Source organism: Tachysurus vachellii, chromosome 7, assembly GCF_030014155.1.
Source record: "Tachysurus vachellii isolate PV-2020 chromosome 7, HZAU_Pvac_v1, whole genome shotgun sequence".
Lineage (NCBI taxonomy): Eukaryota > Metazoa > Chordata > Actinopteri > Siluriformes > Bagridae > Tachysurus > Tachysurus vachellii.
Genome location: NC_083466.1, coordinates 29,946,045 through 29,972,605, shown reverse-complemented (window position 1 = coordinate 29,972,605; position 26,561 = coordinate 29,946,045). Strand labels below are relative to the sequence as shown.

Here is a 26,561-nt window from a genome sequence, read left to right as displayed (position 1 = left end):
ACTCACACACACACACACACACACACACACACACACACACACACACACACACACAGTGGTTATGGCTTGTATATTCTTCATTGCTGTATTCATTGTTCTTGAAGCTTCAGGGTTGTTTGCGTGAGAGGATCCCAGTCTTGTTGTGCTACTGGTCCATTCTGTTGGTGCAGATCCTCTATATGAAGCGCAGGTTTGTAGATAAACCTAATGTAACAGCTGAATGTCTCTGAAAGGCTGTGGTGCGGTGTGTGAGTGTGTTCTGTCTGAGCGGGAGGAGAGTCGTGTATCCAGGTGACTCGCTGATTATGTTTTCCCACAGCGCAGACGTGACGAGGCTCAGCGATGCCAGAGGGAAGCCGAACCAATCAGACGCTTCCTGTTGAACAGCACCGTATGCTTTTGGCAACGAGCATGCATGATTTCTCCCAGCGCTGGATCCCATTCAGGACACCATTCCAAGAGGAGGGCGTCTGGAATCAGGAAATCGCTCACGAGCCAGAAAAATCCCACCAGGTCCTGAAAGTTCCTTTAGTCTGCTTTTATATACACCACATTAATATTCATCACTTTTATTTACACCACATTAATATTCATCACTTTTATATACACCACATTAATATTCATACTTTTATATACACCACATTTATTTACATTTCTATAAACTAGCACATATAAATCTGTATATAAATGTAGTGTATATAAATGTAGTGTATTTAAATGAAGTTCATATAAATGTAGTCTATATAAATCTAGTTTAGTGTAAATAAGTATATACATAGTGTATATAAAAGTAGTGTACATAAATGTAGTGTAGTGTATATAAATGTAGTGTATATAAATGAAGTGTATATAAAAGTAGTGAACATAAATGTAGTGTACATAAATCTAGTGTAGTCTATATAAATGAAGTGTATATAAATGTAGTATATATAAATGAAGCGTATATAAAAGTAGTGTATATAAATATAGTGTATATAAAAGTAGTGAACATAAATGTAGTGTACATAAATCTAGTGTAGTCTATATAAATGAAGTGTATATAAATGTAGTATATATAAATTAAGTGTATATAAAAGTAGTGTATATAAATGTAGTGTATATAAATGTAGTGTATATAAAAGTAGTGTATATAAAAGTAGTGTACATAAATGTAGTGTATATAAATGTAGTGTATATAAAAGTAGTGTTCATAAATGTAGTGTATATAAAAGTAGTGTACTGTATATAAATGTAGTGTATATAAAAGTAGTGTATATAAATGTAGTGTATATAAATGTAGTGTAGTGTAAATGTAGTGTAGTGTATATAAAAGTAGTGTATATAAGTGTAGTGTATATAAATGTAGTGTACATAAACGTAGCATACACACAACGTACTTTAGAAATCTCACTGTAAATACTAACAGTGAAAAACAGCAGTGAATTCTGAGGACCAGCTGCAGTTGTGAGGTGTTCATCAGTGAGGTGCAGAAACAAAGCACTTCCTGATTTCATTCATCAGCTTCAGCACTGTAGATTAGATGTCATTAGAGTTGACAGGAAGAATAATCCCACACAGACAGACAGACAGACAGACCTGTCCTCTGATAATAATAATCATTCCCATTCCTGTTAATATGATGGAATAATATTCCTCAGAAGGATCCAGCACTCAGACATGCTACAGCTGATGAAAGCTGTGGAGAAATTTAACGCTCGGTTTTCAATAAGCAGAGGATTGGGCAGGAAATGAGATTATTATCTTCAGTGTAGATAGCATGCTAAGTGCTGTGTGAGTTACGCTGTAGCCATGAAACAGAACCCAAAGGAGTTCAGGATTTTATAAACACTTATACAGCAGTGTGTTTTATCAATAACGATCCTGTACTCGTCTCATATCCATACAACTAACATATGCCCCACCCCTGGGGGCGTGTCTTACTCTACAGCAGCAGACTGTTACATCTATACACATACACACACCCACACACTGTTTCAGACTGAAAATAAATGTTGAGTTTATTCATGTGGGAGATGGTGAAGGATTCGTGACTTCTCACTGACTGGTGGAGAATTTCATACACACACACACTCGAACACACACACACACACACACACACACACACACACACACACACACAGTGTCTCATCCATCATCTAAAATTAAAATCCTGGTTAAAGTTGACAGGCCTGAGTGAGTGAGTGAGTGAGTGAGTGAGTGAGTGAGTGAGTGAGTGAGTGAGTGAGTGAGTGAGAGAGAGAATAAGAGAGTGAGTGAGTGAGTAGTGAGAGAATAAGAGAGTGAGTGAGTGAGTAGTGAGAGAATAAGAGAGTGAGTGAGTGAGTAGTGAGAGAATAAGAGAGTGAGTGAGTGAGTGAGTGAGTGAGTGAGTGCGTGAGTAAGTAGTGAGAGAATAAGAGAGTGAGTGAGTGAGTGAGTGAGAGAGTGAGTGAGTGAGCAGTGAGAGAATAAGAGAGTGAGTGAGTGAGTGAGTGAGTGAGTGAGTGAGAGAGTGAGTGAGTGAGTGAGTGAGAGAATGAGTGAGAGTGAGAGAGAAATCCTCTGGGTCTAAACTCTTCACTCTTCTCTATATAAGTTACTAAAGCCCCCTTTCCACCAAAAAGAACCAGGTGTTGGTTCAAAGTGCTGGTTCGAAGGTGATCCTTCTAAGCACCAGTTGTGAGAGATAAGAGAGTGAGTGAGTGAGTGAGTGAGTGAGTGAGTGAGAGAGTGAGTGAGTGAGTGAGTGAGAGAATGAGTGAGAGTGAGAGAGAAATCCTCTGGGTCTAAACTCTTCACTCTTCTCTATATAAGTTACTAAAGCCCCCTTTCCACCAAAAAGAACCAGGTGTTGGTTCAAAGTGCTGGTTCGAAGGTGATCCTTCTAAGCACCAGTTTGCCTTTCCATGGGCATCACAGAGCCGAGTGTTACGTCACTGTATACAACGTTATACAGCAAACACAAACACAACAACAATGGGTGGATGTTGCTTTACTGTTAATGCTCATGGCTTTGCGAACCTACATTGGCATCCAAACGTGACGAATCCTGATTTAAAATGATTTTGAAATGGCGCTAACAACGTTCTCTTTTGTCTTGTTGGTCACAGTAGCCCCGCCCACAGCCCTTGACGCAAGTGGTCCTGAAGTCTAGACCAGCAATTTTGGTGCTAATTAAGAATTACTTTTCCTGGTTGAGAGCCGGTGCTTTGGGTGTCGAAAAAGAAAGCACTGGTTTTAAATTAGGCTCCAAACCAGCACTCAAACTGCCTTGGTGGAAAAGGGGCATAAGCCAATGTCAGGTGTGTTGAGTCAGAATGGGGGCGTGGTCAAGCTTAAATGCTATTGGCTGTTCAAACACTAACAATTTCTATTTTCTATCTGCTATTAATTATATCATTTTAACTTTAAGCTGTGAATATTATAAATATGAAAGAAAGAAAAAAACATGCCACATCATTTCGATTTACCAGGAGAGGAGAGAAATGTCCGGACTTGTCACTGCAGCGTTCTCATTATCACAAGCAAATCTCAATCCTCAAAGCTCAGAAGTTTATTTATTTATTTATTTCTTTTTTTGGTTATTCTCAGAACTCAGAAATGCCACAAGGGAAGAAAGACAAAAGGTCAGTGTTGGGTTTGTGGAACATTAAAGGAGATGGAAGCTGACCAGACAGCGGTGGGAGAGGAGCTCACGTGTGTCTGAGGTTGACGTGAAGCACTTTGTTTCAGAGGAAATGAAGGAGAGAAAGAGACGTGGCCGAGAGCTCCAGAGATGCGGCGCTGCTTTATTATTCAGAGCTGAAGTGCTGTTTTTCTCAGAGTGGCACAGATAAGCGTAAAAAGAAGGCATGCAAAAGTGACCTTTACTAATATTGATCATGTCAGATTACTCCAGCGCTCTCTCTCTCTCTCTCTCTCGCTCTCTCTCTCTCTCTCACATTCACGGACATGTCTCTATATGCTCCATGTGATAATAAATGCATAACATTTATAATAGCGTCATCATTATTATAATCGCTGTGTTTAACATAATTGCTGAAACACACCATTCAGAAAACCTCAAAAGAAAAAAAAAAGAGAGCTTGCTCACGTGTCAAACTAGACGTTATACAGGTCACACAAAAAAAGTGACAGTGTGCCAGTATTCAGCGCTGTCAGATCCTGCATTCTGATTGGTCACAAGACGTTGATTCATTTTCTGGATCAGCAGCTCCGACACTAGCGCAGCTTTATATCTATGCGCTACCGTTTCCATAGCAACAGCTCGTTCACAGGTGTTATACTTGGTTATAATAAACAGATTTAAAAAAAAAAAAAACGTGTAATAATTTAAGACATTATGTAACGTGTGCAGAAATGAGTCTCCGGTGTCAGAGCTATAAATGGAACCTGAAGTAACACGCTGGAGAAGAAGCTCGGGAACGTGTTGATCACATCATCACATGACTCCTACAGGACGGGGCGGTGATGATGACATACCTGTACTGTATGGTCTCTGACGTGGTGGAGGCTCGCAGCTTCGTCATCAGGATGCGCACAATGTTGAACAGGAACACAAAGTTTATCTATAGAAGAAATATCACGCGCACACACACACACACACATATAGTATAACCTCTTGTTCGGATATATTTTATAATATAGTTGATACTAAAATATTACAAATATATATCCAATATAATAAAAACACTTCAGTCCTAATGAAAGTGATGTATCCCCACAGTCGCTGCTGGGTTCCAAACAAAAAGAAAATATACTGAAATACAAGGAAAAAAATGAGGCATGAAAATAAATGTGATCTTAAACAGAATCTAACATTGATATGATTATGTTAAGAGGATTAACTATCCTCTAATATTTTAATTACTCAATATATTTTGGAAAAGTTTTTTTTCCTTCTGTAAACTGAGCCAATGTGAGGTTTTAGCACCAGACCGTTTGATTATGATGTGTGTTTATGCAAATGAGGTTTCATCAATAAACATGTCACATTTGCATAAATAACCGGTTTTTAACGCTGTAAGGATGATAAATATTTCTTTAACTGCCAGGAATCTGTCTAGAGAAAGATTTTCACCATAATAAATCATTTATTGCAGATGAGATTGTAATTACAGACAGGGCTGATTGTGAGAGATGTCACGACTTACTGTATTGGGTTTTAAATTTAGTTAAATAAAAAACAATGTAGTGATGTATGACGTCATGTCACGTGGTGATTGGTGAACATCCTTCGTCTATAGATGAAATAAAAAGATTTATCCGATGAGATTTGATTATATTTATTCATAAATAATAAACGTGACAAACATTTCAAACGCTTTAAATCCACTGCAATTTATTTACAATTGTGTTAAAAAAAGACGAATGAATATTATTATTATTATTATTATTATTATTATTATTATTATTATTATTAATTGTCTCTGTTTCTGTTCTGTAAAGCTGCTTTGAGACAATATACATTGTTGTTAATAATAATAATAATAATAACAATAACAATAACAAAACAACAACAATAATAATAAACCAGATCTTCTTATTAAAGTTATTTTATATTTGTGACACGTTTCATTAATTCACTCTATAGCTGCGTCTTTGTGCGACTTCATAATTGGACACTTCACACTGACTCACTGCAGCTTCATCTCCCTGTTTGTCTGTAAAGTAAACACATACACACACACACGCACACACATACACACATACACACACATACACACGCACATACACACGTACACACACATACACACAAACACACACATACGCACACATACACACGCACATACACACACATACATACACACATACATACACACATACATACACACACACACACATACACACAAACACACACACACACACACATACACACTCACATAAACACACATACACACAAACACACACACACTCACATAAACACACACACACACATACACACTCACACAAACACACACACACATACACACTCACATAAACACACATACACACAAACACACACTCACACAAACACACACTCCCACAAACACACACAAACACACACACACACAATCACATAAATACACACACATACACTCACACATACACACACACTCGCTCTCAGGAGGATAAAAGAAAAATCTATAGACGCCGTCGAGTTCAGCAGAAAGCGTTAATGCGCGTGAGGAACAAACCGAGCTCATAATCACGCCTAGTCTCGAGCGCTCACGGCCGCACGAGCGTAATTACAGCACATCAGCAGCAGCTGCAGCTTCACCTGCAAGTTTTTTACAATGATTTCTAATGAAAAGCTCCGTGCTACTCACCAGCAGAACAACAATTACAGGACCCTGATAAATGTAGTCCATGTACTTTCCTGGTTCTTTCCCAAACCAGCACCTTGGATTGAAGTGAAGATAAAAATAATAAAACACGTCAGATTATTTTAAACCCGAAAGTATTTTGTTAAACTATTAGCAATGATATAATAATATTTTCTCATTTATATAGTACACTTCAGCTCCTAGACATCAAGCCAAGCTCCTAAGCCACCGTGCCCCCCATTTGATCATTAATAACATTAATCTTTCTCTAAAACAGCCTATTCAGTAGCAAACTTTTACATACATTATTGCTGGAAGTCAAAAAACACACTCAATTATTTTACAGAGTATATAACCATAAATAGATGTTCCATCATTAAACATTAAATGCTAATACCAATATAAATAGTCACGGAATTGTTTTAAAGTTGACTTTTTTTTTGTGCAAAACAGCAGGTTCAAGCTAGCAAATAGCGTAGATGTGTGATGTCACATGAAAGCAGCAAATCAATGACTTTTTATTCAGTCTCTGACACACAGCCCTACTGAATTCTTTCAGTGAACATTTAGCTCTTTATGCGGAGATCTGTTTATCCTCAGATGTACAGAAGTGCACTCACTGTTCGTTTTCGTTGTACAGCTTCCCGACGGCCCACGCGATGATGATCGGACACGGAATACCTGGAAGAAAATATGAAGAACAGATTACAGTGTGTTTCTGCTCAACACGAACTAGTTCACCAGCACAGCAGAGGCTACAGTCTTTAAACATTAGATAACTGTTAGCTTTATTAGCCATGTACGCACACTTCAACACTTCCTGAAGAACAGCTCTAATCCCCAGAGATGGTAATAAACCATACTCTTTCTTCACTGAAACTCAAGCCTACCTTCATAGATATCTAATATGTACAGTATAATGATAAAACAGCAGATAGATGAAGTTCATTTATATTTTGTCCTCTGTGTTGCTAGTTAGCATGGCAGTTTCTTTGCCGTAGAGGTACAAGCAGCTGCTTAGGACCCTCTCACAAGACTACCATGGGGTGCCATTATTTTTAAAACAGACATGCAAAAAAGCACACTTCACTACTATTTATGTGTCAGGCAGTAACAGGGCGCCTCCTAGTGGTGTGAAAAGAATAGTCAGTGACAGTTAGGTATTAAAAATAACTAAATATCATCATTAACGTCACAAAGAAGCAGCAACCCACATGTCTAATGTAAGCAAAAAAGCTAGTGGCTAGCTAGCTAAAATCTAGAGTAGGAAATTTTAGGCTAACGCTTGTTAACTTGTTAGCTTGATGCTGCTAGCAGACTTTTAGCAACTCGGATGCTCACATCCACCAAAGAAGCCACCTTTTCACATGCTAGCTAGCTTAATGGGCTAAAGGTTGTTTTATACAGGAGTTGTTTTAAAATGGACATTTCTATTTATTAATTTTAGAATTGAATGTTTAGAGATTTAATGCCTTGTGTATGTGGGACATTTATTTAGTTTTCATTCGGTTCATCCTTACATGTAAAATATAACTGGTGTGTGTGTGTGAGACGGACCTGACAGGAGGATGGGGGGATCTCTGTCCATAACGAACAGCTCTATGGGATTAACATATGCAGAGCTCTCGCACCTCATCAAAGAGATTTCTCGCTCATCAGCTCTTCAAGTCATCAGCAGTGAGAAGTCACACTATTAGTGGCATCTTTTCCTTCATGATAACATAACCTTATTTTTTCATCTGCTTATCCTCAGCTATACAATTAAAGCTATAGGCATATAAAGATATAGAAACATGAGAATCATAGAGAAAATGGTTAGATAGAAATATGAGATAGTGGTAGATAGACGAAATAGATAAAGGTAGAGACAAAGATGAGAGATAGCAGTAGAAATAATCATGAAATAATGGTAAAGAAAATGATGATATAGTAGTAGATAGAAGAAATAGTGGTAGATAGGAATGTGAGATAATGGTAGATACAAATATGAGATAGTGGTAGATATAGATATAAATAAAATAGTAGTAAATGAGGAATATGCAAGTGGCATAAGATTAAATAGATAAAAGATGAGATAGTGCTAGATAGAAAGAATATGTTAGTGGATAGATGAAAAAGTTAACTGACATGTAAGCAGGCATGAAACATTAGCTATGGTTATAATGAAATGCTAAAGAAAACTCTGCCACCTCCTCCTGAGGGTCAGTGGAGAGAAGGCTAATAAATCATTAGAGTGTACAGGAGTAAAGACACAGTAGCTACAAAGTGTAGCAGGTTCAGAGTGAGTAAAGACTTCACAGTGAAAGAATGGAAAATCTCCTACACACACAATAGCATTTCAGAACCTCCATTTAGTGTCTCATGGCTTTGAAGGATTGTGTACACGAGCACTTCTCCCAGCACCCTGATATGCTGTCTATATACAATGTCTGCGTTGCATCAGATGCTAATCTACACGCGGCTGAATCCTCATGCTAACCTTCTATTAGATTTATTTAAACATTCACCAGCTTCTCTTTCAGACATTATCATATCAGTCTATTTATCATTTGCTTTAGTTTATGTTTCTTACAGCACAGTGTGTATTAACTGGCATGCGAGCTTGTGTTTCTGCATTCATACACACTTTCAGTCAGGTAGAAGTTCCCGTTCTGAATGTGTGTGTGTCCTGAGTCACTAAAGCGGTCACGTTTTACAGCTAAAGCACCTAATTTCTTTCTAAGAACCCAATTTTCTTTCGGAGGAATCGAGCTTTATACCGATCTCCCCCTCATCATTATCGATCCAGTCACGGCACCTCACAGGAAGCATCCAATTACCGGCCAACATGTCAAACTGTGACTGAAAAGGTTGAATTTATCATAACGTGAACCGTTCATCCTGCGTTTCAGACGGAAAACCACCTGGAATTTTGAGGAACAGATACCTGAGGAAATACAGAGAATTGCTTTGAGTGCAGAGGGAAAGGCGGGGATCAAGTCTGATCACTATCATCAACACAAACACACAGTGGCAGCTCCACAACATCGCTAACATCACAAACATCGCTAACATCAATCTCAGCGCTGCTCAGGTCACTGTTACGTCATATAGCACACTGTAAGCCTAGTAACTTCAGCAAAACATGCACAACAGGAAAGGGTTGTTGTTGTTGTTCTTCTTCTTCTTTCAGCTGCTCTCTGCTCTGCTCAACACAGCAGATCATCTGGTCCACATATTTGATATGGCACATTTTACGCCGGATACCCTTTCTGACGCCACCCTCCCATTTTTATCTGGGCATGGGACCGGCACTGAGATTTAACTCTTCAGTGGCTGGATAATTTTCTTGCCCAGGAATCTAGCACAGGCCATGGAAAGAAGAACACATGATCCTGCCCCTGGAGCACCAGGACACTAAGACAAAAATAGACAGAATAGAACACAGGCATCTTCAGCTCATCTCCATGATTCCCTCCATCTTGAATAGAGCTCTAGCTCCAGCTGAGAAGAAGCAGCTCCACAGTGTTATAGAACGTTCCCTGTTTTAACCATTCTTCCTCAATCTCATCAGATCTTTCATCTAGCCATCCCACACCCAGATATGTGAAGAACAGGCACCTTCAGCGAGTGACCAGTACTGTCCAGATGTTCCTGCAATTGCTGTGATGGTGCTGTAGGTCTTTTAGCAGCCTCTCTTCTAGACCTTCACTCTCTGTTGGAGCGACATCATGTTCTTCATCATCATGTCACTGTGCTGCTCCCAATTCTTCACTTGGTGAAGATGAACATCACAGAGTTTCATGGTCCATCTAGTGCTTGGGAGGTTCTTCTGTCTCTCTCTCCTGATCGGTTCTCAGTGAGATCCTGTACGTACTTCAGCAGTCCGATGAAACCAGGAAGATGTGAAGAAACTCGTCGAGAAGCAGCTGATCTTTATTTGGGTGTGAATCAAAATCAGCACACTGATGATGGCTGGATGATGATTAGTTCATCCGGAGCACACGTGATGAAAAGACAGCGATGAAGTGATTGATGAAAAACAGACTTTCTTTCTTCTTGTTTTACTGCTTCAGCTCTCTGATGTTAAAGAGTTCCTCAAATAAATCACTGAAAAGTTTTGAGTTTTTTTTGTTGCTTTTTTCTTTCATTGTTGTTCCGTCGCTTATCATATTCTGTCTTATCTTTTGTCCTCTGAGCTCAGTGTTAGTTTACTGTTAAGCTCAGTGTTAGTTTAGATGATGAGATGTTTATATCTTTCAGGTCTGACTGAATATTTACTTTAGTTGTGGTGATTAGCTCACTCGCTAACGGCACCGGCAGCAAATTGGATTTCATCTGACGTGAAGAGACGGATAATCCTGCTGCAGGAAAAAAAAAACTGGAAACTAAAGACACGGTGGAAATGAGAATGTTTGTGTGTGTGTGTGTGCGTGTGTGTGTGTGTGTGTGTGTGTGTGTGTGTGTGTGTGCATGTGTATTATAAACAGCTCAGTGTCACATAGAAGTAATTGTGTGCTACAGTCGTCACCTTTGCCAAATAAACTATCATCTCTCTCTCTCCATTTCTCCATGTCTTTCTGTCAGCGCTGTTCTGTGTGTGTGTGTGTGTGTGGAGGAGTGTGTCATGCCTGACTCAACAGCACAGACTGTGACAGACAGAGCATTAAATATCCATGCTGTAATAAATATAAAGCGCTGAAACTCATTAAGCACGACGAGGTCACTTCCTGTTACACGCTTCTTCTTACATTACTTCTAACAATGACGAGATGACGTTACTGTATTCCAGAGAGGAAAATACAGACTGTATTAAATACAGACATCAAAACTGCAAAACACTTCCACAGATCTCATTAAATATCCAGTGTCATAAACTAACTTTCCATGTTTTTAGTTTTTCTCTGTAAAGACGTCGTTTCATGCTTCACACAGGACAAGATTACTTTAAAACCATTTAAAACTCACCATTGTTTGTGTATGTGTGTGTGTGTGTTGTGTGTATGCATGTGTGTATGTGCGTGTATGTGTGTATGTATGTGTTGTGTGTGTATGAGTTGTGTGTATGTGTTTTGTGTGTGTGTGTTTGTGTGTGTGTGTTGTGTGTATGTATGTTGGGTGTGTATGTGTTGTGTGTGTATGTGTTGTGTGTGTGTGGTGTACGTGTTCCATGTATGTGTGTATGTGTGTAAGTGTTGTGTATGTGTGTAATTGTTGTGTGTGTGTGTGTATGTGTGTAATTGTTGTATTTGTGTGTGTATGTGTATAAGTGTTGTGTGTGTAAGTGTTATGTGTGTGTGTGTCCTCTTCTTTTCTCCCTGTATACTCACTCTCTTGGTGAAGTTATTTCCTCACATGGGTTCTCTTACCACTGCTATGCTGATGATACACAACTTATCTTCTCTTTCCCACCCTCAGATACCACAGCTTCTGATCAGATGTCTGGCAGAAATTTCATCATGGATGACTGCTCATCAGTTAAAACTCAATCCTAGCAAAACTGATCTGCTGATCATCAGGTGATTCATCCCCAGGTCATGACCTTGCTATATCCTTGCACAACAATCTGATCTCCCCTTTTAGCCACAGCTCACAACCTTGGGGTAACCATGGACACTCAACTGTCCTTTTCCTCTCATGTTGCTAATGTGACTCACTCATGTCGGTTTCTTCTGTACAACATTAGAAGGATTCGGCCATTTTTGTCCACACAGGCTGCTCAGGTACTTGTTCAGTCTCTTGTCATTTCTAGACTGGATTACTGTAACACACTGCTGGCAGGTCTACCTATGAACGCAATCCGTCCTCTGCAAATGATCCAAAATGCAGCTGCACGGCTTGTTTTCAACCTGCCAAAGTTCTCTCATACCACCACACTGCTGCGATCCCTCCACTGGCTTCCGGTAGCTGCACGCATCAGATTCAAAACACTGATGCTGGCCTACAAAGCCAAAAATGGACCAGCTCCCTCTTACCTCAAAGCCCTCATCACTCCTCACACTGCACCTCACACCCTCAGATCTACAGCACTGCTCGACTGGTTCCACCATCTCTCAGGGTAAGAGGTAAGTTTACTACAAGACTCTTCTCTGTACTGGCACCAAGGTGGTGGAATGAACTTCCCCTAGAGGTCCGGACTGACGGAGTCACTGGATATTTTCAAGCGGCGGTTGAAGACCTACTTATTCAGGAAACACTTCAACTAGCACTTCTTTCCTTATCTTTTGTATTAAAAAAAAAAAAAAAAAAACACACCTTTGAAACTTTTTCATTGTATTCAATGTTAGAGATTTAAGCACTTATGTACGTCGCTCTGGATAAGAGGGTCTGTCACATGCTGTAAATGTAAATGTGTGTGTGTGTAAGTGCTGTGTGTCTGTGTGTGTGTGTGTGTGTGTGTAAGTACTGTGTGTAATAAATGTAGCACATCTGTTCATCTAAAGCTTTCATGATCCAGTCAGACCTCCAGCACTGTCACTGATCAAAACACACATCACGAGCGAAAGTACTAATCACTCTTCAATCCCTTTGTCTGAATTCATGGCTCTGCTTTTCTCTGACTGTTGTGTGTGTGACTCACAGAGTCTGGGTGCTTGGCCCCCTAAAACACTGCCTCCAGCTTTATTTACTATTTAAGAGAAGATTATAACATTCTGTTACTTTAGGAATATTTCTATGAGTCATTTTTCTTTTGATTGTGTAGAGAATGTGTGAAAGTCCACAGCTGGAAGTAACTTCTCTGTTTGCTCTGTTTCCTTCACAGAGCTCAGCGTCGCTCAGCTCACAGCGTGTGTGTTGCTTGTGTTTATGTTTTCTGCTGCTGAATGCTTTATTCATGCTTTGGTGACTAGCAGCATAGATTACTGTAATTCTCCCCTGGAGCGGTGAACGTGAGCTACATCTGCCAAGACACAAACAATCTGACACTTACAGCTGTGATGTGGGAGGAAAAGGTCTGTTGCTTCAGGTGGAGGTTCAGTCTACTTCATACCAGGCTTCTGTGTGACCTTTAACCCTGAAAACTCTAACAGGATCTCTCTCTCTCTCTCTCTCTCTCTCTCTCTCTCTCTCTGTGTGTTTGCGTGTGTGTTACCTCAAAGCCCTCATCACTCCTCACACTGCACCCCACACCCTCCAATCTACCAGAACCGCTCGACTGGTTCCACCATCTCTCAGGGTAAGAGGCAAGTTTACTACAAGACTCTTCTCTGTACTGGCACCAAGGTGGTGGAATGAACTTCCCCTAGAGGTCCGGACAGCTGAGTCACTGGATATTTTCAAGCGGCGGTTGAAGACCTACTTATTCAGGAAACACTTCAACTAGAACTTTCCTTATCTTTTGCATTTAAATAAAAAAAAAAAAAAAAAGAAAAAAACCCTTTGACACTTTTTCATTGTAACTTTGAACAAATGTTTTAAACTCATGGTATCTTAAGTATGTAACTTAGTGATCCAGCATTAATGTATTCAATGTTAGAGATTTAAGCACTTATGTACGTCGCTCTGGATAAGGGGGTCTGTCACATGCTGTAAATGTAAATGTGTGTGTGTGTAAGTGCGTGTGTGTGTGTGTGTGTGTGTGTGTGTGTGTGTTTGCGTGTGTGTGTTTGTTCTAATGTTTATGTGTGTGTTTGCATGTGAGTTTGTTTATGTATGTGTGGGTATGTTTGTGTATGTTTGTTTTTGTGTGTGCATGTGTGTGTGTTTATGTGTGTGTGTGTGTTTGCATGTGTGTGTTTATGTATGTGTGTGTTTGTGTGTGTGTGTATATGTGTGTGTTTACATGTGTGTGTAGGTTTGTGTGTGTGTGTGTGTGCATGTGTGTGTGTGTGTTTATGTTTGTGTGTGTTTATGTGTGTGTGTGTGTGCGTGTATTTATGTGTGTGTGTGTATTTATGTGTGTGTGTGTGTGTGCGTGTCTTTATGTGTGTGTGTGCGCGTGTATTTATGTGTGTGTGTGTGTATTTATGTGTGTGTGTGTGTGTTTATGTGTGTGTGTGTGTATTTATGTGTGTGTGTGTGTTTATGTGTGTGTGTGTTTATGTTTGTGTGTGTGCGTGTCTTTATGTGTGTGTGCGTGTGTTTATGTGTGTATTTATGTGTGTGTGTGTGTATTTATGTGTGTGTGTGTATTTATGTGTGTGTGTGTATTTATGTGTGTGTGTGTGTTTATGTGTGTGTGTGTGTGTTTATGTGTCTGTGTGTATTTATGTGTGTGTGTGTATTTATGTGTGTGTGTGTGTATTTATGTGTGTGTGTGTGTGTATTTATGTGTGTGTGTGTGTGTATTTATGTGTGTGTGTGTGTGTGTATTTATGTGTGTGTGTGTGTGTGTATTTATGTGTGTGTATTTATGTGTGTGTGTGTGTGTATTTATGTGTGTGTGTGTATTTATGTGTGTGTGAGATGATCTGCCTTATGTCACACCGCAGTGTAAGAACAGTCTCTCAGTCTCTCATCACAGTAGATTAATGTTCTCTGTGATGATCGATGTGGTGATTTATCCTACAGACCTGCAGAAATATTTTGGTCTGCTCAGGATTCCTGGTCACGGGGAGCCTGTGCCTATCTCAGGCGTCATCGGGCATCAAGGCAGGATACACCCTGGACGGAGTGCCAACCCATCACAGGACACACACACACACACACTCATTCACTCACACAATCACACACTACGGACAATTTTCCAGAGATGCCAATCAACCTACCATGCATGTCTTTGGACCGGGGGAGGAAACCGGAGTACCCGGAGGAAACCCCCGAGGCACGGGGAGAACATGCAAACTCCACACACAAGGTGGAGGCGGGAATCGAACCCCGACCCTGGAGGTGTGAGGCGAACGTGCTAACCACTAAGCCACCGTGCCCCCCTAAGTTCGGATAAGCGGTAGAAAATGAATGAATGAATGAAAGGATTCCTGGTTTGTTTTCTACTAGAGTGAGTTAGAGATAAACGTAAAGTTGATACATTTATTCCTCAGAAGAAAATGGTATTATTATTATGATTTATATTATAATGTTCACTTTCATTATTTTAATAAGGTCTAAAGCTTATTTTATCATCAACTTAGGTGTCCATTCATCCTCGGTGGCCCACGGTGTCGTGTCACTGCTATGCGGACGACACACAACTTTATATATCTATTAAATGCAAAGATAACTCGGCATACAAGAGATTGCAGGCTTGCCTGCAAGAACTCAAATTATGGCTTACAAATAATTTTGAGATACTTAATATTGACAAATCCCAAATTCAATTTGGGCCAAAAGAGCATCAAGATGAAGTTTCTATTAACCTTGGTACTCTTACTCCTTTTCTCACTTCTGATGTTAAAGATCTAGAATTTCACCTAGATAATGGCCTTAAATTAAACAAACAAATCAACACTATAGTTAGTACCAGTTTCTTTCACATTCGCATTGAATTGAAAGGAGATTACAGATGTGATGTAACTATAACCTACTTAAAATATCCTCACAATCAGTATGAATCAGAATAGTATCGATCTTCTCAAAAAGGCTTCACTGGTCCACACACACACACACACACACACACTTCAGGTAGAGCTTAATGAAGTCCAGAATGATCACCATAGATCACTCATCACCCTTCATGTTCACCAGAGGTGTCAAACTCAATTGCACATGGGGCTAAAACTCAAAGCACACTTTAGGTCGTGGGCTGAAACTTAAACTTTATATAACTTAAAATACTTTGCTCTTGTGCCATTTTGTCATGACGATTGGTATCTTTTCTTGGCACCGAGTTGGTTTAGGTTTGGTGTAAGGTTCTGTGTTGTGGAGATTCTCAGGATGGACTGCAGGTGTTCGTCCGTGAGACGACTCCTGTGTGCTGTTTTGTTCATCTTCATCACTGAGAACAGCTTCTCACGCAGATATGTGCTACCAAACATGCACAAGGTTCGAGCCGCATGTAAACGGAGCTGAGGCATTGCTTCAGGAATGGAGCAGATAAACTGTGTGTGCCCTGCAGTGTCGTACTTTGCCTTCAGCATCCCATTACACTGCAGCTCTATCAGTTCCATCTGAAGCTGTACACGTGCAGTTTCCACGTCGACGAAGTCAAGTCAAGAAGCTTTTATTGTCATTTCAACCATATATAGCTGTTACAGTACACAGCGACATGAGACAACGTTTCTCCAGGATCAAGGTGCTACATAAAATGGGTTGCGAAGCAGCTCAAAAATTCCTTTTTTGTGCTTCAACGTCTCCAAAGCGCCGTGAGAACTCAGTTTACCTGCAAGGTGCGCATTAGGGAACATTGCTGGACAGACTTGGTTAAACATTACTTGGCAACAGGGAAAGTGAGGCAAGTTGCACTGGTGCATTTGTGTCTCCTATACGAGCAGCTTCACTTGAACCTTTACAATAGGGTTGTATACAGCAGCAGATGCTTGACTTGATTGACACAGGAATGTTCCCAGGTAACCTCTCCTTCGGCAAGGATGTGGCCCGTGGGCCTTGTGTGTGACACCTATGATGTTCACCTTCACCTACTGATGTCTCATCTTTACAGTCCAGCCTTCTATTCTCTTCTCTTTATCTTCTCTTCTCTTCATCTTCTCTTCTCTTTACCTTCTCTTCTCTTTATCTTCTCTTTATCTTCTCTTCTCTTCTCTTTATCGTCTCTTATCTTCCTTTCTCTTCTCTTGTTTTCCTTTCTCTTCTCTTCTCCTTCTATTCTCTTCTCTTTATCTTCTCTTCTTTTCCTTTCTCTTCTCCTTCTCTTCTCTTTCTCTTCTCTTCTCCTTCTCTTCTCCTTCTATTCTCTACTCTTTATCTTCTCTTCTCTTCCTTTCCTTTCTCTTCTCTTCTCTTCCCTTTCTCTTCTCTTCATTTCTCTTCTCTTCCCTTTCTCTTCTCTTCATTTCTCTTCTCCTTCTCTTCTCTTCCCTTTCTCTTATCTTCCATTCTCTTCTCCTTCTCTTCTCCTTCTCTTCTCCTTCTCTTCTCCTTCTCTTCTCAGACATGTCTGTCTGTCTAAATCTCAAACCTCAGCAATTTATCAACTCAAAGTTGGTATCCAGTTCAAAGGTCTACAGCGTAACAGTTAAAGGATTCTTCTTCAGCACGCAAGGTTAAAATCTGGTTTAAAGCGTCACCATAGCAACTAAAAAAAGCCTGTACTCACACCAGCCGATGAAGAGGAACACCCACTTTCGGAGTTTGTCAGTGGAGTAGGTCATGACGATGGCCGTGTGAAGATAACAGCCTTCTACGAACATCCAGAAAAAATTCGTCACCACAAAATAGTTATAGACTGTGGTTATGAGGCGACACCACGGCTGGAGGAAGAGAAGAGAAGAGAAGAGAAGAGAAGAGAAGAGAAGAGAAGAGAAGAGAAGAGAAGAGAAGCATAAAAAGAGAACGAGAAAGAAAAGAAAAAGAGGAGAAGAGAAGAGAATCGAAAGCGAAGAAAACAAGAAATAAAATGAGAAAGAGAACAGAAGGAGGAAGAAAAAGAGGAAGTGAAAGAGAAGAGAAGAGAAGAGAAGAGAAGAGAAGAGAAGAGAAGAGAAGAGAAGAGAAGAGAAGAGAAGAGAAGAGAAGAATAAAAAGAGAACGAGAAGAAAAGAAAAAGAGGAGAAGAGAAGAGAATCGAAAGCGAAGAAAACAAGAAATAAAATGAGAAAGAGAACAGAAGGAGGAAGAAAAAGAGGAAGTGAAAGAGAAGAGAAGAGAAGAGAAGAGAAGAGAAGAGAAGAGAAGAGAAGAGAAGAGAAGAGAAGAGAAAGAGGAAGAGGAAGAAAAAGAGAAAGGAAAGAGGAGAAGAGAAAGAGAAGAGAATAAGAGGGTTATAAAGTCTGTAGGTTAGTGTGAACACTTCCTGTGTCAGGACTTTCCCAGATGATTAAATGTAACACTAAATGGATAAAAAGTATTTAAAACTCTTTACTCAGCTCTTTAGTAGCTTTTTGTTTTGTTTCTGTTTTATTTGTTTTTACGTCCCTAACAATGATCTCGCAGAATATCCTTTTTTTAATAAAATCATTTTTAAATAATAAAAGTTTAGGTGCAATAAGTAAAATATCTAAAGCACAATTAAAGATAAAAATAATTTATTCTAACTATTAACAGTGTTAAGTGAGAATTAGTCACATGTTCAGATGTGGAATAAAAACAAGATAAAATCAGTTCTCTTAGTGATTTACACACACACACACACACACACACACACACATACATACACACACACCCTCACACACACACACACACACACACACAAACACACACCCACTCACACACACATACACATGTACACGTACATGTACACACACACACACACACACACACACACACACACATACACACACCCTCTCTAACACACACACATAAACACACAGACACACACACACATACACACACAAACACACACATACACACAAACACACACACATACACACACACAAACACACACACCTACACACACACACACACACAAACACACAAACACATACACACACACACAAACACACACGCATAAATATACACACATATACACACACACATACACACACACAAACACACACATACAAATATACACACACATACACACACAAACACACACACACACATACACACACACACAAATATACACACACACACACAAATATACACACATGTACAAACACAAATGCACACATATACACACAAATATATATACACACATACACACAAATATACACATGCACACACAAATATATACACACAAATATACAGACACACACATATACACTTATATACACACAAATATACACACACAAATATACACACACATACACAAATATACACACACATATACACACACTCACAAATATAAGCCCACACAGACACACAAATATACACAATACACACACACACACACACACAGGACGCACAAATATACACACACCTCGTTCCTTTCGTGGATGTTGTGGTCGATGAGTTGTAGCAGAAGCCACATGATGTTCCTCAGGATGAAGGTGGTTATTAAATTCCAGTGAATTACGTTCCGCAAACATCGGATGCTCCTGCAATCAACAAATTACACACACACACACACACACACTTCTGATCACATGCTAATTCACTATTTTTGAGAAATGAATATTAATATAGTATAATTCATATAATATTAACTCCTGTTGGTGGGTTGTGTGAATCCAGTCACTCTTATTTAAAGAAAATACAGTTTGTAGGAGAAGCCGAACAAACAGCTTGTGTTACACTTCATCTAGTTAAACATCTCTGGTCTAAAAGAGATTTGGTTCTGAAGACTTTACCTCAAGCACAGGAAGAGAATGAAGGCGATGACGAGAGCTCCCACAGATATACAGTGACCCAGGTAGTTGATGATGAGCGCGATCTTGTAGTGCACTGGATACTTTCTCTGGAACATCAACAGGTAAAGGTGAGTAGTGACTACACTACAGCCCCCTGCTCATTACCTTCCACAGATAGTGCTCTACTAAAGAGTGTAGAAGATCCTTATGTCCTCTATGTCACGCACGTTCACACTCCTGTCTGATATTAAAGTTACTAAACCAAATACAGCCTCCTCTGGCTGATAAGTGTCAGGCAGATAGAAACACATAAAATATTGAGGTTTAGACAGAGACAGATGAGTCATCACTCACCTTTTCCTCTAAAATGGGCTCACAGCTGGAGTAGTTGATCTTGAAAGCCCATGTGCCGTTCTCCAGGCATTCTCTGTACACGCTTCCTGCAGGGCCGCAGAAAAAAACTAGAATCAGCAGGTCGTGTTTATTCAAGACGCGAGGGGAAAAAAAAAAAACGTGTTCGTCCAAAAGTAATAGAAAAACACCACGAGAAACAAAAAAGCAAGACACACACTGAGACGAGAAAAGTGCTGAAATATTTTACTGAGTTCTGCTTTTTATTAAGGAATTATTTACAGTAATACGATCCATAATGAATCTACTGCAGTGTCTGTCTGTCTGTCTGCCACAAGGGGCGGAGCCTGTTGGAAACAGAGGTGTGTCTCAGGTACTCTGATCTTCATTTCAGGTTGGATTTGGGCTCGAGTCAGGAGCAGTAGTAAGTCCAGCAGTACTATCTGACAGTCTGGTGTTTCAGCTGTAAACACACACACTTACACACACACTTACACACACACACACACACACACACTGCTGAAGACCTGCCGCTTGCTCAGTTTAACCCATGAGTGATGTCATTACTGCAGATAGAAAAGCCCGTTGTCAGATGATTCATCTCAGCTCAGAAGCATGATGCAGGTGATTTTAATAAGCTGAAGGTGGAGCTGCTCTGAGTGTCCTGATCCTGTGTAGCTGAGACTCACACCAAACAGAGGCACGGATTCAGGAAAAGAACAGATGCAGTGTGCAGAAGCCTCATGAGAACTCCAACAAACCTCATGTTCTCTTTATTACTTCAGGAATTAGTAGCTCATCACCCACAACACCACCATCACCATCACTACGGCCATGAAGACCCTATCACAGTGATCAGGACCAACACCATCACCACCACCATTACCGCCACCACCACCACTATCAGTACCCTCATGAAGACCCTATCACAGTGATCAGGACCAACACCACCACCACCACCACTATCAGTACCCTCATGAAGACCCTATCACAGTGATCAGGACCAACACCATCACCACCACCATTACCGCCACCACCACCACTATCAGTACCCTCATGAAGACCCTATCACAGTGATCAGGACCAACACCACCACCACCACCACTATCAGTACCCTCATGAAGACCCTATCACAGTGATCAGGACCAACACCACCACCACCACTATCAGTACCCTCATGAAGACCCTATCACAGTGATCAGGACCAACACCACCACCACCACCACTATCAGTACCCTCATGAAGACCCTATCACAGTGATCAGGACCAACACCACCACCACCACCACCACCACTAAAGCAAAAGGACGACGGCTTGAGAGACTTTTTAGAAGAACTGGCCTTACTGTGCACAAGGAAATGTATTCAGAACATATGTCTTATTATAAAGAAACTATTGCCAAAGCTAAATCTACATACTATTCTGGCTTAATTGGTTCTAATGAAGGGAATTCAAGGGTTCTTTTTTCTTTATTGAAAAATTTTACAACACCCCCCGATTCACTTCCCTCTCATTTGTATTCATCTGATTTTTGCAATACTTTAGCTTCATTCTTTACTTCAAAAATTGAAGACATTCATCATCAACTTATGGCCACTCCTGTTTCTACTCCATGTGTCTCAGTTTTACCTGTTCCTACACAACTGTTCTCTGAGTTTATTCTACCCTCAATTGATGACATCTTAAAACTTATTCATCAATCTAAATCTTCAACTTGTGTTCTTGATCCTATACCAACTGTCCTTGTTAAGGCTACTGCTTCCTCTCTGTCCCCTTTTATCATGGGTATTATTTATTCTTCCCTTACCACTGGAGTTGTTCCTTCTATTTTCAAAACAGCTGCTGTAACTCCAATTCTAAAGAAACCAGGATTGGATACCAACAACCTTAATAATTTTCGTCCTATTTCTAATCTTCCTTTTATTTCTAAAATTTTGGAAAAAGTTGTTGCTGCTCAACTTCATATTCATTTGTCTGGCAACAATCTATATGAACAATTTCAATCTGGTTTTCGCCCATTTCATAGCACTGAAACGGCTCTATTAAAAATTACAAATGATTTGCTTATAGCAGCTGATTCTGGCTTACTATCCATCCTCCTACTCCTTGATCTGAGTGCAGCTTTTGATACAATTTCCCACAATATTCTTTTAGACAGGCTTTCCACTATTGGCATCACCAACACACCTCTGAAATGGTTTCATTCATATCTCTCTGATCGCACACAGTTCGTTCAACTAAAATCATTCACCTCTTCGACAGTTTCCGTTACCTCTGTTGTACCCCAGGGCTCTGTCCTGGGCCCTTTGCTATTTATTACTTACCTTTTACCCCTTGGACATATTTTTCATAAGCATCAGGTCAAGTTTCATTGCTATGCCGATGACACCCAGCTCTACCTTTCCACAAAACCACATTCCAAACTCCCTCCATCTGCTCTTACTGATTGTCTCATTGACATAAAATCATGGTTTTCAGCAAATTTTCTTAAACTAAATAGTAATAAAACAGAATTTCTCATTATAGGCACAAAATCTGTGCTTAACAAATTCTCAAATTTTCTTATTTCCATTGATGAATCTCTCATAGCTCCCTCATCTCAGGTTAAGAGTCTTGGTGTCATCTTTGATAGTACCCTTTCTTTCACCTCTCATGTAAATAATGTTACTCGGGCTGCATACTTTCACCTTCGAAATATCAATAGGCTTCGCTCCTTTCTCACGATCCAATCAACCACCACTCTTGTTCACAGTCTAGTAACCTCCCGGCTTGACTACTGTAATTCCCTTCTTATTGGGCTTCCTCACAAAACCCTTCATAAGCTGCAACTTGTTCAAAATTCTTCTGCCCGCATTATCACTCGTACTTCCTCTATCCATCATATTACACCTGTTCTGGAACAGCTTCATTGGCTTCCCATTATTTTTTGTATTAAGTATAAAATTCTTCTTCTAACATTTAAAGCTATCCACAATCTTGCACCTTCATATCTTCTTGATCTTCTTCATACTCCAACATTAACTCGCACTCTTAGATCTTCTTCTTCCACTCATTTCATTGTTCCCTCTGTCCGTCTTGTAACTATGGGGAATAGAGCTTTCAGTTACTCTGCACCTCAGCTCTGGAACTCACTTCCATCTGAACTCCGTAATATTGTTTCTCTTTCATTATTCAAATCTCAGCTTAAAACTCATCTGTTCAGTTTAGCTTATTCTACACCATAATTTGTACTGCTGGTCTAATTTGTATCGCAATGTAGCTATTCGATTTTGATTGTCTTTGTTGTTTTTTGTACGGTGACCTTGAGTGTTCAGAAAGGCACCTTTAAATAAAATGTATTATTATTATTATTATTACTATCAGTACCCTCATGAAGACCCTATCACAGTGATCAGGACCAACACCACCAATACCACCACTATCAGTACCCTCATGAAGACCCTATCACAGTGATCAGGACCAACACCACCACCACCACTATCAGTACCCTCATGAAGACCCTATCACAGTGATCAGGACCAACACCACCACCACCACCACTATCAGTACCCTCATGAAGACCCTATCACAGTGATCAGGACCAACACCACCAATACCACCACTATCAGTACCCTCATGAAGACCCTATCACAGTGATCAGGACCAACACCACCACCACCACTATCAGTACCCTCATGAAGACCCTATCACAGTGATCAGGACCAACACCACCAATACCACCACTATCAGTACCCTCATGAAGACCCTATCACAGTGATCAGGACCAACACCACCAATACCACCACTATCAGTACCCTCATGAAGACCCTATCACAGTGATCAGGACCAACACCACCACCACCACCACTATCAGTACCCTCATGAAGACCCTATCACAGTGATCAGGACCAACACCCACACCACCACCACCACCACTATCAGTACCCTCATGAACACCCTATAACAGTGATCAGGACCAACACCATCATCACCACCACCACCACCACCACCACCACTATCACCACGACCACCACCTCCACTATCAGTACCCCATGAATACCCTATCACGGTGATCAGTGCCAACACCATCATCACCACCACTATCAGTACCCTCATGAAGACCCTATCACAGTGATCAGGACCAACACCCACACCACCACCACCACCACTATCAGTACCCTCATGAAGACCCTATCACAGTGATCAGGACCAACACCCACACCACCACCACCACCACTATCAGTACCCTCATGAAGACCCTATCACAGTGATCAGGACCAACACCCACACCACCACCACCACCACTATCAGTACCCTCATGAACACCCTATAACAGTGATCAGGACCAACACCATCATCACCACCACCACCACCACCACCACTATCACCACGACCACCACCTCCACTATCAGTACCCCATGAATATCCTATCACGGTGATCAGGACCAACACCACCACCACCACCACTATCAGTACCCTCATGAAGACCCTATCACAGTGATCAGGACCAACACCCACACCACCACCACCACCACTATCAGTACCCTCATGAAGACCCTATCACAGTGATCAGGACCAACACCCACACCACCACCACCACCACTATCAGTACCCTCATGAACACCCTATAACAGTGATCAGGACCAACACCATCATCACCACCACCACCACCACCACCACTATCACCACGACCACCACCTCCACTATCAGTACCCCATGAATACCCTATCACGGTGATCAGTGCCAACACCATCATCACCACCACCACCACTATCAACACCATCACTAACACCACCAACACCTCCACTACCAACATCACTAACACCACAATCATCACCAGCACTACACCATCATTTCCACCATCATACATCCTCTCCATCACTAACACCACCAATACCATCTCCACTAACACAACCACCACAACCGACTCATCTCTATTTAGTAGCTTCCCGCAAATGTCTCCCAGGTAGATATAGCACACACACACAACTGACTGAAACAGCATGGAGAAAAATAGGCTTAGCAGCTGTTTGAGTGCAACCAAGCAAATCTTTTCACACACACACACACGCACACACACACACACACACACACACACACACACATACACACACACATATGTTACTGTCCAGTTGGTTATTTCCAGTAAATGCACTTACATCAGTGACGTAACTCTTTTTTTTTTTCATCCCCTCCTCCCTGAGCTAGAGGTTGAGCTCTTGGTCATTTCCAGCCCACTGATTTACAAACCCTTTTAATCCCGAGAGCATTTTAAAGCTCACATTCTTGCTCATGCACCTCCAGCTCTCTGTTGTGACAACTTTTCCCTGTTGCACTAAGACCTCCTCTACTCCTGCAGAAACACAGAACTTTTCAAATCCTCTTAATGATATTTCTTTAATTTCATTCCTGAGGAAGTTCCTGGGGTAGAAAAGTGAGGGTCTGTTAGAGGCACAGCACTGTACTGAGCAAAATAACAGGATATAACTGTGTTTTGTGGGAAAATGGAAGAGAAATACTGCTGAGAGCTGCAAAAAACATACACCCAACACACACACACACACACACACACACACACACACACCTCACTTACTTTAATTAGATGGCAGGTGGCGAAAAGTCCTGTCGCAATTTTAAATATTAAAGAAACAAGAGCACATGCCCAAGTATTACATCATACATCACACAAAGGACTCCATGTGGTCTTTAAGAAAAATCTCTTCACCAACACAACATTTATCAGACTGTATATTTATAATCACACCCCCAGTGTCACCCATATGAGGATGAGGTTTTACTTTGAGTCTGGTTCCTCTCACACCTCCTTCCTTTACCATCTAAGGGAGTTTTTTCCTCCCCACAGTCACCTGAGTCACCTCAGACTTGCTCATTGGGGACAAATACAAACACATTTAAATATAAGAACAATAATCTTGAACTTTGTATTATATTAATCTTTATATAATATTGTTTGTGTGTTATGTTTGTATGCTCTGTAAAGCTGCTTAGAAACAATGGCCATTGTTAAAAGTATTGTAGAAATAAAACAGAATCGAATTGAATAAGAAGTGTAAATATTACAGAGAAAAATAAACATGATGAGCAAGCATCAAAGAGACGAGAGAGAGACAGACAAACAGACAGACAGACAGACAGACAGACAGACAGAGAGGCAGAGAGGTGGACATCATACAGACAGACAGACAGACAGACAGACAGACAGAGAGGCAGAGAGGTGGACATCATACAGACAGACAGACAGACAGACAGACAGACAGACAGACAGGGAGGCAGAGAGGTAGACAGACAGACGTTCAGGCAGACAGTCAGTCAGACAAACACATAATAATAATAATAATAATAATAATAATAATAATAATAATAATAACCTTTATTTTCTATAGCGTCTTTAAAAGAACATCTCAAAGCGCTTTACAAAAGCAAAATAAAAGCAACAAAATTACACACATAATATAAAGATTAAAATTAAAGCAACAAACATAGACAATAAAATAAGCACTATGTAAAATTACAATTAGTCAAATTAAAAGCTATCCTAAAAAAATAAGTTTTAAGCAGAGATTTAAAAGTGCCAAGAGATGTTGCTTGCCTTCTCTCAGTTGGTAATGAATTCCACAGTTTTGGAGCTAGTGAAGAGAAAGCCCTGATCTCCCGTCGATATTAA

The 26,561-nt window shown here is 40.4% G+C and overlaps 1 protein-coding gene across 3 annotated transcripts in view; it reads right to left on the bottom strand.

Moving 5' to 3' along the window:
• LOC132849153 (corticotropin-releasing factor receptor 2) overlaps positions 1-26,561 on the bottom strand; it is a 67,039-nt gene that overhangs the window by 12,082 nt on the left and 28,396 nt on the right. For all 3 annotated transcript variants that reach the window (XM_060875381.1, XM_060875382.1, XM_060875383.1), the window contains exons 3-9: positions 19,901-19,986; positions 19,547-19,653; positions 19,177-19,294; positions 17,416-17,569; positions 6,905-6,965; positions 6,288-6,360; positions 4,462-4,547 (exon numbers count right to left, since the gene is read on the bottom strand). In XM_060875381.1, the coding sequence (XP_060731364.1) occupies positions 4,462-4,547; positions 6,288-6,360; positions 6,905-6,965; positions 17,416-17,569; positions 19,177-19,294; positions 19,547-19,653; positions 19,901-19,986 (685 nt within the window). The remainder of the gene's footprint in view (positions 1-4,461; positions 4,548-6,287; positions 6,361-6,904; positions 6,966-17,415; positions 17,570-19,176; positions 19,295-19,546; positions 19,654-19,900; positions 19,987-26,561) is intronic.